The sequence below is a fragment of the Ornithorhynchus anatinus genome, chromosome 12, assembly GCF_004115215.2.
Source record: "Ornithorhynchus anatinus isolate Pmale09 chromosome 12, mOrnAna1.pri.v4, whole genome shotgun sequence".
In the NCBI taxonomy this organism is placed as follows: domain Eukaryota; kingdom Metazoa; phylum Chordata; class Mammalia; order Monotremata; family Ornithorhynchidae; genus Ornithorhynchus; species Ornithorhynchus anatinus.
This window is the reverse complement of record NC_041739.1, coordinates 10,796,875-10,815,471: the sequence shown is the minus strand read 5'-3', so window position 1 is coordinate 10,815,471 and position 18,597 is coordinate 10,796,875. Positions and strand designations below refer to the sequence as shown.

General features: G+C 43.9%; 1 protein-coding gene across 4 annotated transcripts in view; it reads left to right on the top strand.

The window, feature by feature from the left end:
• Window positions 1–18,597, top strand: part of PALLD (palladin, cytoskeletal associated protein) — a 420,168-nt gene that overhangs the window by 154,826 nt on the left and 246,745 nt on the right. For all 4 annotated transcript variants that reach the window (XM_029076742.2, XM_029076741.2, XM_029076743.2 and 1 more), the window contains one exon: window positions 16,379–16,557. In XM_029076742.2, coding sequence (XP_028932575.1) covers window positions 16,379–16,557 — 179 coding nt within the window. The remainder of the gene's footprint in view (window positions 1–16,378; window positions 16,558–18,597) is intronic.

The window sequence follows — 18,597 nt, the reverse complement described above, 5'->3', positions numbered from 1 at the left end:
TGATCAGGTTGTCCCATGTGGGGCTCACAGTTTTAATCCCCATTTTACAGATGAGGTAACTGAGGCACAGAGAAGTTGTGACTTGCCCACAATCACACAGCTGACAAGTGGTGGAGCTGGGATTCGAACCCATGACCTCTGACTCCCAAGCCCATGCTCTTTCCACTCTCCCTGGTGCTTAATGCGGTCCTTTCCACACAGTAAGCGCTCAATAAATATGAATGAATAAATGAAAGGAAGTGAAAAGTATCAATATTTGGGTATATGAGAAAGAAACAGGCAGGTAGCAGGAGTAAACGTTCAAGGATCTATGTCCAGTTGGATCCATAGCTCTTGTCCTACTCTCAGGTGGATTTCAGGGAGCCCATTTTGAGCCTAGATCTTAAGGGACTTCATTATCTGGATAGGAAATCACTCATCTTCCACACTAAACCTGGGCTGTGCAACCTACATTGACATTAACAGGACTTAACCACTGATTAGAATCCAGGGAAGCAGCATGACCTAGTGACAAGAGCGGGGCCTGGGAGTCAGAAGGACCTGGGTTCCAATCCCGGCTCTGCCACTTGTCTGCTGTGTGACCTTGGGCGAGTCACTTAACTTCTCCATGCCTCAGTTACCTCATCTGTAAAATGGGGATTAAGGCTGTGAACCTCATGTGGGACAGGGACTGGCTCCAACCTGATAAGCTTGTACCTACCCCAGCACTTAGTACAGTGCTTAACAAATACCATAATTATAATTATTATTATTCAGTCCTTCTGACTCCTAGGCCCATGCTCTATCCACTAAGCCTCGCTGCTTCTCCTCTTCCATAGCGGGCTGTGGGGTGAGCCCAAGACGCACGGCCTCTGCAGCGGGTCATGCCTTCCTTCTCTCTGACATCCAACCTTACACAGGTCTGTCTTTCAGGTAGCCTGACCTGCTAAGCTCCCTTGCTCCTCCCCCTCTTTTCAGTATGAGTCAGATTTTCCTCCCACCCCTGGTCCATGCTCAATTATCATATAGCAATGAAAAATTCTGGTTAACTATCACTTGCTGGTTTTTTCATTACAACTGGAATAATTTTTAAACAGCTACACTCCCGGCTACGAAAAGTCACGATCACACATCAGTCCTTTCAGTGACAAGACACGTAAAGTTCAAATCTCACCAACAATGGCATCGTTTTTTAACTTGAAGGATAACTCAAACCAATAGAGTCTTGAATAAAGGGATTTTATATAGTAAGAGTTCGACTTAACATGCTTGAGATCTCCGGAATAAATTTACACTGTCCATTAGCTTGCCAGTTATCCCTACATCTCAGCAGTAGATAGGACTTAACCACTGATTAGAACTCAGGGAAGCAGCATGGCCTAGTGAAAAGAACATGGGCCTGGGATTCAGAGGACCTGGGTTCTAATCCCGGCTCTGCCGATTGCTTGCCGTGTGACCTCGGGCAATCACCTAACTTCTCTGTGCCTTACTTCTCTTGTTCTCCCTCCTATTTAGACTGTGAGCTATGCAGGACAGGGACTGTGTCCAACCAAATTCACTTATATCTACCCCATTGCTTAGAACAATGTGTGACATAGAGTAGGCTTAAACAACTTAACTTTTAAGTTAACTTTGTAACTTAACAAATACCAGAAAAAAGTCAGTAGAATATGGTTGACATTAACATCTCCCTATTGCCCTCTCTTCTACTTTTGAAGGAACCAGGTACTCTGATTCTCATGGTCCATCCTCCAGAGAAAGGCAGAAAAACTGAAGAAAACGGAAGAAAAATGTTCTCTGATGTATATTCCAGTATAACTTAGTGTCCCATAAAGCTGGGCATTCCAAGAACACAAATACCATCCCAATATGTAACATTGGAGTCCCACAAGCAGTTGCCAGGGTCACTCCAGAAAGAAGAGTTAGGAAGTAACACGGAGGTGTCTAAATTGCTCTGACCTCTTGACAATGCTCTGAGCATTTGAGGCTTGTCATGTGACAATCACCCCTCTCCTGAAGCATCTGGCTTCTCAACCCTCAGTCTGTCCCTTCAGCGAGCTTTGGCTGTCGTCCACTTGCCATCTAATTCTGATCCAAAGCCAGCTGTCGTTCCTAACCAGACCCAGGAATGTGGAAAGCTGAGAGCTCAATATTCTGTTTGACTTTAGTACAGCTTCTCAGATTTCCATACCACAGTGCCCTGGTTGGGGCCACAGTGCTGAAGTATGTCAGTTGAGTAAATATCACTGAATCACTGTTGGACCAGCATATGACCTTTCAGTTGCCAAATTGCTGTGGAGAAAGACACACAGCGGGAAGAAGAAATTAGTCAAAACAGAAAGCGGTTTTGGGAAATCAATTCCTGAATACCAGGGCCATTGTACAGTACTTGGTATGCACTGAAGCAATCCATTGCTAATTCAGGACCCCCGGGAAGGTTTTAATGCAACTCTAAATATAGAGATATATGACACTGAGTGAACTGCCCATTATTGTTGCAAATTTTACCTTGGAATCTCTATCCTTATTGCATAAGTGTGATGCATGCTTTAAAATGAATGTGACCATCCATATTGGATTAGAAAGTTTTCATCCAATCTTTTCTCTTTATCTGTGTGAAAGCTTGGAAATTACTGAATGTCAGAATGTCAAATTCAATGTCTTAGAGGTCAGACCCAGAAGGAAATTATAAAAACAGGCATTTCTTATCACACGGTGGATCCTTGCTTTTCCATTTCTCTGGATTAATGACGTCAGTTCAATCAATCTAGCCATCATTAGTATTAAGTGTGAGCTCTAAGCCGCTGTTTGTGGAGTACTGTATTGTTTGGCAGAGAACAATGGAAGTGAAAGAAGTGATGCTTCCCATCAAAGACCTTGTGATTAATAGGGGACATGGACAGACACAAATTATTTACAATTAGGAGTGAAAACAGTCACAGCAGTTATAACAAAAAGAGAAAGTTGCATACATGAGTAAATGGGTATGTGAACTGATGTCAGTCGATTGTATTTATTGAGCACTTACTGTGTGCAGAGCACTGTAATAAGCTCTTGGGGGAGTACGATAAAAGAGACACATTCCCTATCCTCAGTGAACTTCCAGTCTAGGGGTGAGAAAGACATTAATAGAAATAAATAGATATGTACATAAGAGCTGTGGGGCTGGGAGGGGGACGATGAGTAAAAGGAGCCAGTCAGGGCGACGCAGAAGGGAGTCGAAGAAAAGGAAAAGAGGCTTTAGTCATAAAAGGTATGGGTGTCAGTAAATGCATAAGTGCTGAGGTGTTTGTTCCAATGATGTGATCTGGGAAGGAGAGAGTTAGGGGTTGCTTCTTGGAAGAGGCAGGATTTCAGAAAGGCCTAGAAGCTGGGGAGAGTTGTGGCCCAGTGTATCTGAAGGGGAAAAGAATTCCAAACAGACGGAACAGTGTATGTAAGGGGCCTGAAGCAGGAGAGAGCAAGGGACAGGAAGTTGGTGAATTTAAAAAGAACATCGAATGCCAACTGGGAAGGAAAGATCATATATGGAAGAAGGTGAAAGCCAGTAGAAAGCATGGAATTTCATAATAATGATAATAATAATAATTATGGTACTTGTTAAGCGCTTACTGAGTGTCAAGCACTCTTCTACGCACTGGGGTAGTTTATACAAGTTAATTAGGTTGGACACAGTCCCTGTCCCGCACTGGGCTCACACTCTTAATCCCCATTTTTTACAGATGAGGTAACTGAGGCACAGAGGTAACTGAGGCACAGACTTGCCCAAGTTGACACAGCACACACATGGCAGAGCCGGGATTAGAATCCATGACCTTCTGACTCCCAGGCCCGTGCTCTACCCAGTAGGCCATGCTGCTCCCATGGTTAGGAGTTTTGTTTGATACAAAGAGAAATGCATAATCTTTGGAGGGTTTTGAGAGGAGAAACGAATCCCGTACGCCTGGAAGATGACCAGGACCATAAAGAATAGCAGAGACTGAAAAGGGAAAAGGTTGGAGGCAGGTAGATCAGTGAAGCGGCTGATGTAATAACCTAATTGGGAAATGACAGACGCTTGAACCAGGGTGATGGCTGTTTGGATGGAAAGCAAGGGGGTGAATGCCAAAAATACTGTGGCTAAAAAATCAGTAAGATTTGGCAATAGAATTTCAAATGCAGGCCCTGGTTTTTATTTTATCAGTGTCCTGGCCCAATGACTCACATTAAAGTACACCAACTGTAAAGATGCACAATTATATTTGTGTCCTCTACTTTCTCTTTCTCTTCCTGTGGGGTACACACATTTTCAAGCACTAGAGGAAGTCCACCTTTAAAGATTTTAAGGGATGAAATTTTTTCTAGTTCTCTTCTCTCATTTGAAGTTTGAAAATCAAAAGCTAGATGTTTTTCAGCAATCATCAAAATAATCAAAAGACAATAATATTGATCGTAAGAGTATACAGAAACCAATTATAAGATTTGGAGATTGAGGGGAGACTTAAATTCTTGCATGTCATCAACTCAGAATCTTGACCTGGGGTGAATTTCCCCAGAGAAGTCATTCCAGTGGATTCATTCATTCATTCATTTAATTTTATTTATTGAGCACTTACTGTGTGCAGAGCACTGTACTAAGTGCTTGGGAGAGTACAACACAACAACAGACACAGTGAGCTCATATGTACCTCAACACTAGGCCATATTACTGGATATCACTACAGTTTAGCAGCGTGGCTCAGTGGAAAGAGCACAGGCTTGGGAGTCAGAGATCACGGGTTCGAATTCCTGCTCCACCACTTGTCAGCTGTGTGACTGTGGGCAAGTCACTTAACTTCTCTTTGTCTCAGTTACCTCATCTGTAAAATGAGGATTAAGACTGTGAGCCTCATATGGGACAACCTGATTACCCTGTATCTACCCCAGCGCTTAGAACAGTGCTCTGCACATAGTAAGCGCTTAACAAATATCAACATTATTATTTGCCCATCTTCCTTTCTGATTGTAGCTGACACCAATAGGAATGAAAAAGTGTTTCTTATTTACACAGGGATAGTGGTCATTCAACTAGGCCTCATCTTTAAGGTCTGCTTCTCTCGAATTCAATTTTCTTCAAAAACTTGAGAGGAAGAAACATGAACCGCTTAATTCCTAGTGATTTGGGCCAAACATAGGCCACTACTAGATTATAAATTGGTGGAAATCTTGACCTGTTTCTCAAGAAACGGTGCTTAATCACCATGTTTCTCCATTTATGTTTATGCTTTTAGACAAGAGTCTTTTGTGAGTCCTTCCTTATGGCATGTTAGAGGAATCTGTTTGCAGTTTGCAAACATTTTGCAGTTTGTAGTTTGCCAATTGGTGGAGTGCTGTTGAAAAGGGCCTCTAGGATTTTGAAACTACCTTTTTATCCCAAGCATGTGAATGGAGTTATTATTTCATCTTCAGAGGGAGGAGAAGTCTGATGAATAAAGAATGGGGTGAGGAATTGGGAGATCTGGGTTGCGATCCCAACCCTACTGCTTATTAACATAATGGCCTTGGGTAAGTTGGCTCTGTGTACCTCAGTTTCTCCCTCTTGAATCAGTCCTCCCATCTTTTTCAGAGGGTGGTTGTGGGCACCATGAGCGATTTGGAAGAAGGTGGTGGAAAAATTAGTATATCTTGTCATCTGCCAACCAGTTCCAGCAAGAATATTCATTGTCTATTTAGCTCTTGTTCACTCAGAAGGCTGGTTATTCAATTTGTGGATTATCTAGTTTTTTGCTTACTGCTACCTCCTCTTCCTTTTTATCTTCAGTATTTACTAAGTTCAGATCACTAGCTAGGCACTTGGAAGTATGTAATAAAAGTAAAAGTCTCTTTGGGAATATATATTCTAACAGGGAGTTTCTAAACTGGAAACTCCTCTCTAGACTGGAAACTCCTCGTATATTTATTAATTCTGTTGTACTGTACTCCCCCAAGTGCTTAGTACAATGCTCTGCATACAGTAAGTGCCAAATAAAGTCTATTGATTGATTGAGCATAGGCATCAGACACAAATTTTAAGCATACAAAAAGAACAATATAGAGCTGTTTAAAAACAAAAGTAGGTGAAAGTGAATAGAGAAATAGTGGAAGAAGTAAGCCTATAAATACACAAGTGGGAAGAGACATGGATGCAATGATATAATCAAAGAGATTGGGATTAGTCAGAGAATCTTTTCTGGGCTGTAAACTCATTATGGGCAGGGAACATGACCATTAATTCTGTTGCAATTTACTCTCCCAAGTGCTTAAAACAGTGCTCTGCATACAGTAATCACTCAATAAATGCCATTGATTGATTGGTAGGAGGTGTTGCTTATTTAGAAGGATTTCAAAGGTGGGGAGACCTCTCTCTTTACTGATATTCTGTAGAGTGAAATGGGCAAAAATAAGAGAACATGTTCAACTCTTGAAGAAAATCTTCTATGGTTCTTTTATGTTCTCTTCAAAGGCGTCTTGACATTTTTCTCAGACAGTCTCTCTCAAAGCCCACTATCTAATATTTTAGAAAAAGAGATGAATCGGGGTTTTGCATTCAGTATGCTGTGGGATTTAGGCAGATAATATTATAATCACTTTTAAATTGGGGAAACTGAGCTGTAAAGAGGCTAGGACCAAGTCCTATAAACATTCAAGGGCTAGAACTGTTTCAAGCCTCCACTTCCTATTTTTCTATCCTGTTCTGCCTCACTGTCACCATCCAAGCAACCAAAGTAAAGTGTTCTCCTGAAAGAGATGATTTACATCTTTCTGTCATCTAATTTGAATCTCCCTTTTTTACATTTTCCCACCAACGGGCATATCATACTATTATTATTGTATCTGAGCTGAAATAGCAACCAACAAACTCAGTACAGAAAAAATTTCAGCCAGACAGTCAAGCGTTTAAGTCCACAGGCTTGATCTTTACCTCTTCCCTAAGGAATGTGTACTAAATGCTTTTAATCCTCTGCCACAAAGCCCACAGAAATATGATGTCGAGAAGCATAACTAAGTCAACGTCACTGCCTTAAATATGGTCTAAAACTTCAAAACACTAGGATAATCTTGGGGGTCTCTTTCATTAAGAACTGATCCATCAGGATTTGCCAGGAGAGAAGTGAATAGGATTTACTTCGCCTTCACCTTGTTTTGAGTTATCAGCGGCTGTTAGTTGTTCTGCTTCATAATTATGTAATCGAGTATTTCACTCTCAAGAAAAGCCAATCTCATCTATTTCATCTATTTCACTGCCCCTGACCCGGAACTCCCTCCCCTTTCATATCCGAGAGACCACATGTTCCTCGCCCTCAGCCTTATTAAAATCACATCTCATTCATTCATTCATTCAATAGTATTGTGCAGAGCACTGTACTAAGCGCTTGGAATGAACAAGTCGGCAACAGATAGAGACAGTCCCTGCCGTTTGACGGGCTTACAGTCTAATCGGGGGAGACAGACAAGAACAATGGCAATAAATAGAGTCGAGGGGAAGAACATCTCAAAAAAACAATGGCAACTAAATAGAATCAAGGTGATGTACATTTCATTAACAAAATAAATAGGGTAATGAAAATATATACACTTGAGCAGACGAGTACAGTACTGAGGGGGTGGGAAGGGAGGGGGGAGAAGCAGAGGGAAATGGGGGGAAAAGAGGGTTAAGCTGCAGAGAGGTAAAGGGGGGGTAGTAGAGGGAGTAGAGGGAGAAGGGGAGCTCAGTCTGGGAAGGCCTCTTGGAGGAGGTGAGTTTTAAGTAGGGTTTTGAAGAGGGGAAGAGAATCAGTTTGGCGGAGGTGAGGAGGGAGAGCGTTCCAGGACCGCGGGAGGACGCGGCCCAGGGGTCGATGGTGGGATAGGCGAGACCGAGGGACGGTGAGGAGGTGGGCGGCAGAGGAGCGGAGCGTGCGGGGTGGGCGGTAGAAAGAGAGAAGGGAGGAGAGGTAGGAAGGGGCAAGGTGATGGAGAGCCTTGAAGCCTAGAGTGAGGAGTTTTTGTTTAGAGCGGAGGTTGATAGGCAACCACTGGAGGTGTTTAAGAAGGGGAGTGACATGCCCAGATCGTTTCTGCAGGAAGATGAGCCGGGCAGCGGAGTGAAGAATAGACCGGAGCGGGGCGAGAGAGGAGGAAGGGAGGTCAGAGAGAAGGCTGACACAGTGGTCTAGCCGGGATATAACGAGAGCCCATAGCAGTAAGGTAGCCGTCTGGGTGGAGAGGAAAGGGCGGATCTTGGCGATATTGTAAAGGTGATACCGGCAGGTCTCGGTAACGGATAGGATGTGTGGGGTGAACGAGAGAGACGAGTCAAGGACGACACCGAGATCGCGGGCCCTAGAGACGGGGAAGGATGGTCGTGCCATCCACGGTGATAGGGAAGTCTGGGAGAGGACCAGGTTTGGGAGGAAAGATGAGGAGCTCAGTCTTGCTCATGTTGAGTTTTAGGTGGCGGGCCGACATCCAGGTGGAGACATCCTGGAGGCAGGAGGAGATGCGAGCCTGAAGGGAGGGGGAGAGGACGGGGCGGAGATGTAGATCTGCGTGTCATCTGCGTAGAGATGGAAGTCAAAGCCGTGAGAGCGAATGAGTTCACCGAGGGAGTGAGTGTAAATGGAGAACAGAAGAGGGCCAAGAACTGACCCTTGAGGAACTCCAACAGTTAAAGGATGGGAGGGGGAGGAGGCGGCTGCGAAGGAGACCGAGAATGACCGGCCAGAGAGATAAGAGGAGAACCGGGAGAGGACGAAGTCCGTGAAGCCAAGGTGAGATAAGGTATAGATGAGGAGGGGATGGTCGACAGTGTCAAAGGCAGCCGATAGGTCAAGGAGGATTAGAATGGAGTAGGAGCCATTGAATTTGGCAAGAAGGAGATCGCGGGTGACCTTAGAGAAAGCAGTCTCGGTAGAGTGGAGGGGCGGAAGCCAGATTGGAGGGGGTCCAGGAGAGAATGGGAGTTAAGGAATTCTAAGCAGCGATTGTAGACGACTCGTTCTAGGATTTTGAAAAGGAAGGATAGTAGGGAAATAGGGAGATAACTGGAAGGGGAAGTGGGGTCGAGAGCGGGTTTTTTTAGGATGGGGGAGACGTGGGCATGTTTGAAGGCAGAGGGGAAGGAGTCATTGGAGATTGAGTGGTTAAAAATAGAAGTCAAGGAAGGGAGGAGGGCAGGGGCGATGGTTTTAATAAGGTGAGAGGGAATGGGGTCCGAGGCGCAGGTGGAGGGGGTGGCACTTGTGAGGAGGGAAGAGATCTCCTCTGAGGATACTGCAGGGAAGGATGGGAAAGTAGGGGAGGGGGTTGGTGGGGGGGAGGGGAGAGGCGGAGGGGTGACTTTGGGGAGCTCAGACCTGATCGTGTTGATTTTCGTGAGGAAATAGGTGGCCAGATCATTGGGGGTGAGAGATGGGGGAGGGGGAGGAACAGGGAGCCTAAGGAGAGAGTTAAAGGTCCGGAACAATCGGCGGGGTGACGGGCATGGGTGTCGATGAGGGAGGAGAAGAAGTTTTGCCTGGCGGAGGAGAGGGCAGAGTTAAGGCAGGAAAGGATAAATTTGAAGTGTGTGAGGTCAGCTTGGTGCTTGGACTTTCGCCAGCAGCGCTCAGCAGCTCGAGCATAAGAGCGTAGGAGGCGGACAGCAGAGGTGATCCAGGGCTGTGGGTTAGTGGAACGAGAGCGGCGGAGGGAAAGGAGGGTGAGAGAGTTGAGATGAGTAGATAGGGTGGAGTTGAGAGCGGAGACCTGATCATCGAGAGTGGGAAGTGAGGACAGGGCAGCAAGGTGAGGAGAGATGCTTTTGGAAAGACGGATGGGATCGAGAGAGCGGAGGTCTCTGTGGGGCAGTAGCGAAGATTTGCAGGAGAAGGGAGTGTGAGAGATGAGGCAGGTGAGAAGGTTATGGTCAGAGAGAGGGATTTCAGAGTCGGTGAGGGAGGAGATAGTGCAGCGGTAGGAGATGACGAGATCGAGGGTGTGACCTAGTCGGTGAGTGGGCGCGGTATGGTGGAGCAGGAGGTCGGCAGAGTCGAGGAAGGATAGCAGGCAGGTGGCAGAGGAGTCGTCGGGTACATCCGTATGGATGTTGAAGTCTCCGAGGATCAGAGTGGGCAGAAAGAAAGAGAGAAGGAAGGTGAAGAAGGGGTCTAGGTGGTTGAAGAGGTCAGAGGTGGGACCGGGATGGCGGTAGATGACAGCGACGAGTATCTGGAGGGGGTGGTAGAGGCGAATGATATGGGCTTCGAAGGAAGGGAAGGGGGGGGGGGAGGAGGGATAGTGCGGAAGCGGCAACGGGGTGAGAGGAGGAAGCCGACGCCTCCTCCCTTACCGGTGAGTCTGGGGGAGTGGGAGAAGGAGAGGCCTCCGCTGGAGAGAGTAGCGGCGGAGACCGTGTCTTCAGGAGTGAGCCTCCAAGAGGCCTTCTCCGACCAAGTCCTCATTTCCCCAACTTCCTCTCCTTTCTGCATTTCCTGTGCACCCTTTGAGAGCTTGATATCTACCCCACCCTCAGCCCCACAGCATTAAAATACATACCCATAATTTACTTTAATATCTGCCTCCCCCTCTTAACTGTAAGCTCACTGTGGGTAGGGAGCGTGTCTGCCAACTGTTGCGGTGTACTCTCCCAAGTGCTCCGTGAAGTGTTGCGCACACAGTAAGCGTTCAATAAATACCATTGATTGATCGATTTAATCTTAATAATGGGAACTAAATATAGCCTAGAAGAAAAAATGAATAGGTAGACCTCCAACAACATGGTATCTGCATTACTGCAAACGCTCATTACCCAAAAACTGGTTTTGGATCGACAGTTGCTTTATTGGAAAATCAGGAGTTAAAGTGAAAGGGGTTCAAAAATAATTGTAATAGTTCATGGCTTCTGTCACACCATGTCAAATTCAACGAGGCTGTGGGAAACAAATAAGCTCGTTTCAAGCAATCTGCCTTCTCTTGACATCTTCTCTGACACTTTCTCTACAGGTCATTAACACAGCACTGGGAACCAATCAGCAGCAGCTTTAAATTCACTTTCCAATAAACAATGGAATCAGCTGTTGAGCTGATTCCACAAGCGATATTTTGATTCTGGTTGCGACGGCTTTTTGGAACCACTAGCCCTTCAGGCCACATCACATTATAACCAATTCATGTCCTCCTTATGGCTCCACGTTCCCCTATTCTTGGATTGCATTCTCCCCAAATCTCGCTCCACAAGAATGCCGCTACGCTGTTCCAGGCTTGGACGCACTGCTAGAGAGGAGAGCGGGGGGTTGGGCCAGAGATGGGTAAAGAGCAGAGAGCAAAAAGAGGAGTGAGGAGGCAATTTGGTTGCCAGGAAATATTTTGACTCAAAACTTAATTATAAAACTAGACACAACTGAATAAATAGTTCCTGGCAAAAAACAGTGTTGCTTGTGACCCCTCAATCCGCCAGCGCACAGGACGGAGTTGAAGCCTCTAATTACAAAATGGAACAAGATTCAGAGTGGGCCTGGTTTGATTATGACCGTGATGGCCCAGTCTCACCAAGCCTGTTATTTGTTCTCTGGTTTCATGGCAGACATGGTGGAGATTGACTTTGGATATCCATTTGGAATTCACTAGGGATTGAAATCCCTGCTGAGTGGTGAGTTTAAGAGGGATGATGGTAAATAAGGAAAGTGGAAGGCATCACTGGGGATCTTAATCATGGTAATGATGATGGTATTTGTTAAGGTCTTACGAAGTCCCAGGTACCTAACTAAGCGCTGGGGTGGATTCAAGCAAAGTGAATTGGACACAATCCCTTTCTCTTGTGGGCTCCCAGTATCAATCCCCATTTTACAGATGAGGTAACTGAGGTACACAGAAGTGAAGTGACTTGCCAAAGGTCACGGCAGCTGACAAGTGGCAGAGTCAGGATTAGAACCTATGACCTTCTGACTCCCAGGCCCCTGCTCTCTTGACTACACCATGCTGTTTCTCCTGCGTCGTACCCTGAACAGATAGAGTTTCCTACAAAAGCCCGGCCCTCCTGGCCAAGTAATGTTATGAGACGAAGTGGCTCAATTTGAATCAGACTCGTATCTGCTTGTCTCCACCATGAGTTTCAGGGCAGGGGCGGTGGCTTTTAGTTTTATTAGATGTTCCCAACACCTTAGTACAATGTTCACTCAGTAGAGTCAGTTCCACCAGGACACATGTTTTCACTAAATACTTTGGATAGCACGCAGTGACAGGATTAGAAAAAGTTCTTCTAACGGAACACGTCTGTCTGGATTTAGCATGGTGTAGGAAGAAACAATTGTGCACTTGCACACTAACAGTCATACTCTTTTTTTAGCCGGGAGTACTTTAAGAAACACAACCACCATATTCTAGGAGAACCGGGAGCCATTATGTTACCGATAAGTCCAGTGGACAAGAGCCCTGGTGAACAAAATGGAGGCCAGGTCACTTGAAAGAGTTAATCCCATTCCACTTCCTTCTGTGTGGTCAATTTTTGTTTATGTTAAATCAAACATGGGTCTGATCCTACCAGGAATGCTTGACTGAAAGGTCCTGATTTTTACACATCTGGTGGCTTTAGATGTCCCTTCATTCTTTAGGGAGTGATTGCCCAGATCACTTGTTACTTCATCCACCTCTGTCCCTCCTTCTGCCTTCCATTCTGATCTTCCATTGCTCATCACCACCTACAGTGGAGGATAAGCTAGGTAAAGGAAGAGAGGTGAAACTCATTAGAAAGGAGGGTAGAATTAGAGGAAAATTCAGATTTTTGGGCTGTCTGTGGTATCCCTGCCCCATTCCAGCATGAATTATTCATTCATTCATTCGAACGTATTTATTGAGCACCTACTGTGTGCAGAGCACAGTACTAACCCCTTGGAGTATACACTTTGGCAACAGATAGAGACAATCCCTGCCCAACAATGGGCTCACAGTCTAAAAGGGAGCTCACAGCAAGTTAACTGTATTATTAGTTCAGAATGATATGGGCCTGAGTTATCAATCGATCATATTTATTGAGCTTTTACTATGTGCACGGCATGAGAAGCAGCATGGCTTAGTGGAAAGAACATGGGCTTGAGAGTTAGAGGATGTGGGTTCTAATCCCACCTCTGCCACTTATCTGTTGGGTGACCTTGGGCAAGCCACTTCACTTCTCTGTGCCTCAGTTACCTCAGCTATAAAATGGGGATTAAGACTGTGAGTCCCACATAGGACAACTTGATTACCTGGTATCTACCCCAGGTTTTAGAACAGTGCTTGGCACATGGTAAGCACTTAACAAATGTCATCATTATTATTATTATCCATTACTAAGCACTGGGATAAATACAGCATACCAGAGTTGGTAGACATGTCTCTGTCCAGAAGGAGAGTAGGGTCTAGAGGGGAAAGTTTACAGTCTGAGTTCAATTTTCTTGAATTATAAATCTAAAATTTAGGCAAGGTGGAATGTTTTTCCAGACAAAATGTCACAAATAAGATTATATTTAGATATTTCTCTAGGAACTAAGTAAGTACTAAACAATGTTGTCTAGAGAAGAAGTGTAGTCTAGTGGAAAGATCACGGACCTGGGAATCAGAAGATGTGAGTTCTAATCCCAGCACTTCCACTTACCTGCTGTGTGACCTTGGGCAACTCACTTAACTTCTCTATGCCTCGGTTCCCTCATCTGCAAAATGGATCAATCGTATTTATTGAGCTCCTATATGTCCAGATCACTGTACTAAGGGTATGGAGAGTATAATACAACAGAATTAGCAGACATGTTCCATGCCCATAACGAGTTTACAGTCTAGAGGGGAAGACAGACAAAGTGAAATTAATATGACATAATGATTCAATACCTGTTCTTCCTACTTAAGACTGGAAGCCCCATGTATTTACCCCAGCACTCAGTGCTTGGCACATAGTAAGCACTTAACAAACATCATATTTAATAATAATATTAAAAAGTATTGTGATCCTTTGGTTTGAAATGGCATTTCCTACAACAAGTAGTTCTCTGATTTACAACCCAATTTGTTTCTGTAAACTGCATTTTTAAGTTGAAACATTGTAAGTCAGAATTAATTTTCCCATAGGAATAATGTTATGAATGAATGATTCATTCCCAAATTCTGTATTTAATTATAAATGAATAATATAGCCTTCATTCATGTATTTTATATTGCAAATAGTGGTCACATTGATGTAAAAATACAAATTAAAAATATAGCACATAAGGAAACATAGTCTAATACTTTACTCTAAAGTGTGCATTTCTTCTACCAACACATGATCGAAAAATGCATGGAGAAATTTTAAACTCTCCTGCTTTTACCAAAAAATGAGCTCAAGGTGGGGTCTGATTGGGTGAGGTCCCAGGGAGTCTTGAAGTGATTTGGAGCTGTCTTGGCTGGAGTCTTTTCAGGAATTTTAATTTGGTGGCACTTGCTGCCGGACCCCTTTTCAGACCCAGCAGAAGTGGCAAGGTAGAATGAGACAGGAGGGGCTAAATGGTAATCTCTGCTTGGTGCCATCCCCCTCCCCTTTCACTACCAGTCCCCTCTTTCCACTCCCATCCCACCCCCATCCTCCCATTTTGGTGGTCACAGGTGATGGTAAGCCATAAATGTGCACATGTCATTGAACAGGGAAGGTGCAGGGAGTCAGGGCTGCAAACACTGCAAGGGAGAGCAGGAGAGTTGTGAAGAGGGAGGAGGCAAGAATTGCAAAGTTGGATCCAATAATAGTAAAAATAATTGTGGTATTTGTTAAGCCCTTACTGTGTGTGCCTGGCACTGTTCTAAGCGTGCTGGGGTAGAAACAAGCTAATCAGATTGGACACAGTCCTGTCCCACTTGGGGCTCACGGTCTTCATCCCCATTTTACAGATGAGGTAACCGAGGAAGAGAAGAATGCCGATGATGGTATTTGTTAAGCACTTACTAGGTGCCAAGGACTGTTCTAGCACTGGGATGGATACAAAGTAATCAGGTTGTCCTATATGAGGCTCAAAGTCTTAGTCTCCATTTTACAGATGAGGTACCTGAGGCATAGAGAAGTGAAGTGACTTGCCCAAAGTCACACAGTTGACAAGTGGTGGAGCTGGGACTAGAAGCTGGGGTATGCTGACTCCCAGACCTGTTTTCTATCCACCGGCCATGCTGCTTCTCCATGTCATAAGCCTGAAAAAAGGGACCCATTAGGTGTTGGAAGCACAACTCGTAACTCAGGCAGTCAGAAGGTGAGGACAGCATAGCCTAGTGGCAAGAGCATAGGCTTGGGAGCCAGAGGTCGTGGGTTCTAATCCCAGCTCTGCCACTTGTCTGCTGTGTGACTTTGGACAAGACCCCTAATTTCTCTGTGCCTCATTTACCTCATCTGTAAAAATGGGGATTAAGACTGTGAGCCCCTCGTGGGACAGCCTGATTACCTTGCATGCATCTGCCCCAGCACTTAGGACAATGCTTGGCACATAGTAAGCAGTTAACAAATACCATTATTATTATTATTATTATTATTATTATTATTTCTTTCTTTTAAAGCACATCAGACTTTCTGGGCTTTCAGGGCAATGGCACGGTCAGTTTTCTGGAAGGCAGGAAAGCAAAAGCAGCATGTTTGGAGGAGGACTCAGACCACAAGAAGTGGAGGGAGGATGACCATGGGTGCAAGAGAGGCTCCGTGGTCTAATATATGGTCGGGCTTTGGAGTCTGTCACACCAGGTTCCTTGGTTGTTTGGGAAAGGAAAAGAGCTGACCAGTAAAAATAAATTACAGCAGAACCCTCTGTGTCTTTGTGAAGTCTGTCCAAGGCCATGCAGGATTTAAGAACCTCCTATTAAAGTATCAGGCAACCGGGGAAGAATTGTTAGTTGTCGCTAGGCTGATTGCAAGTCTAAGAGCAGATGAGAAAGACTGTGGATTGAGAGTGAGGAGAGAGATGTTGAAATCATTACAGCCCCTTCATTTAAAGACTCTTTATTGCTCTGAAGACAGTTTAATCATAACAATGATTACATTTAAGTAGGTTATGCTTTAAGTTTCGTGAAAAGGATATCTTTTTTCATTTTACACAGTAAAATTGAAATTGTTTCTGGTGTCTGTAGCAAAATAAGGGTCATGAAGGAATAAATTTGAAGAAAAATGTGGATCAGCACACCAGAAGATGGTTTGGGGTGAAAATAAACTTTGCATGAACTAAACTCTGGGATTCCTCTTCTTAGATGAAATAAATCATTGGTTTCCATCCATTTTCAGTTTGGGGGATTTTTGAGACACAAGCTGAGTCCACAATACACATTTTTCATTGCTAACTTTTAGGGGACTTCTTATCAGAGAAGTGTCTTATTACAGAGCAGCCAGCCTCTCACCTGCACTTTATTGCTTTAAAGTGACCCATTCCTTTCTTTCTTTTCTGTCTCTCTCCTTGCATGTGGCCTGCAGATGGTTCTGTGAAGGGAAAGAGCTGCAGAACTCTCCCGATATCCAAATCCAGTGTGAAGGTGGAGACCTCCACGCTTTAATCATAGCCGAAGCCTTCGAAGACGACACCGGCCGCTACACTTGTCTGGCTACAAACCCTAGTGGCTCAGATACGACATCTGCTGAGGTGTTCGTCGAAGGTAAGGGATGCGTGTTGAGGGGTTTTGTTTCATTGTGTTAGAGCTTTAAGGCCAGAAAAACCCTCTTTAAATTAAAACCACTTCAGCGGCATCGGGATCCAAACTTACTCTCCCCAGAAAAACATCTGTAACAAAATCGAATGGTTCTGATGCTTGGAGCAGTATATTGAATGTGTGGGTCACGATTCCCAACATTTTTTCCTTTAATTAAAAGCATTTCAGTAACATGAAATTGCATCTATGATCATAACTAAATACCAGAAGTTATTTAGAACTTCTCTTGTGAATTGGAAATGTGGTCTTACTTCAAGAATGGTTTCTATCAACTAAGGTTATATAACACAACTCTGTGGAGAAATATTTGGAGGAATTCATTAATGATGGAATACTTTAATGTGTTACTCTCTGAGTTTTATTGAATTCTAGGTCTTTTTTCTCTCCCTTCAACTAAAAGTCTATTTTCTCCCCAAGCAATTTTGGGCCTAGCTAGACCTCTGGGATGTTTAAGACTTGCGGGGTGGAGCGGGGGGGCGCTGTGGCGGAGGGAATGTTGTAAATTCATTTTACAATAGCATTTCATCAACAATATGAAAACCCTAAACACTTGGAACAGCTCTGTATGCATCATAAAACCTGGCAGGTTTAAATTGTTTCTGATACATAGGAAATCGCTCCCACTCATTGGCACCAGCTTAAAAATTAAATGCCATATAAGTGTGAAGGCTAAAGATTTAGGAGGATGAGGCAAGTGTCCAAACTCACCACCATTTCAGTTGTGAACTTTCCACCCCTAAATTGCACCATGTCTTTTGTGATTCAGAAAAGAAAAAGATGGTGGGTGTCTGTAAACCTAATTTTTCAATACCATCTCTTTTTTCCATGTGTATCCTGCAGCCCTGAATTCCTAAGAATAAGTGAGAAATGTTTTCACTCTAAAAATAACCTGATTGCAACCATCATCAAGCTGACCCTTGTAGTAACTTGGTATGTGGAGGTAGTTAAATGTTCTGTTCTCTTAGCAAGGGATTTGATTGCACTGTGCTTGTTTATATGGTTCTCTGAGTCCAGCAGTAAAGTATAGATGTGTATGAAACTTCCCTAAAACAAATGAATTGTACTAATGAGCCTGGCATGTTTGTTAGCTAATGAGGATCAGATTTGTTTCTAGAAACTTTATCCTTTTCTTTGATTGGATAAGATGTGAAGGATAAGGTCTTATATATAGTTACTTATGGAAAGAGCTAGTTTTAAAAAAAAAAGTTGGCTTCTTCATGGAAGCCATTCTGGGTTACAGGAAATAGTTCTTCATTAAGTGATCCTTTGATTTTAGAGTTGAGAAAATATCAAATATGTTAATAACAAAAGGGACAACATTCTTACCTATAGTGAATACTACCCAGAATAAAGGCATTAAGAGAACCAGAATAATAGCACTTTTTCATAGTGCTGAAATAAATTGAAATACTGCCTAGAATCTACAGCATAATGGAGAGCTTGATAGAGAGGTAGACGATAGACAATCTATTGAATGCATTGATTCTCACAAAGGAATTTCCTAGGCACTTGGGATACATGTGATTAAGGAACAGGCAGATCCCTGCCCTCAAGCAGATTGCAATCTAATAAAGGAAACAAGGCAGATATACCGTGAACATGCACTGTACTTGTCTTTCTGTATAAAGGAAAATTACAAATGAGTTAGGAATGGGTTAAGGGTGGTATTTGTTGGTTGGAGATGGTTGGAGGTAATCAGAAAAGGCCTCTCTTACAAGACGAGCTTTTGCACTGTGATGCGAAAGTAGGTGGGTGTTTAACGGGGCAGGATCAGTAAAGCTGAAGCCAATCTGTGCAAAAGGGTCACATTAAGTGAGGGCTTAAAGTCAATTTGTGGGAATTTTCAAAAACAATCAAGTATTAATGGTTTAATTCACAATCAACGATTGTTTATTGAGCACTTACTCTGTGCACTTTGGAGAGTACAATGCTACAGAGTTGGTAGGCACATTCTCTACCCACCAGGAACTTAAAATCCAGAAGGGG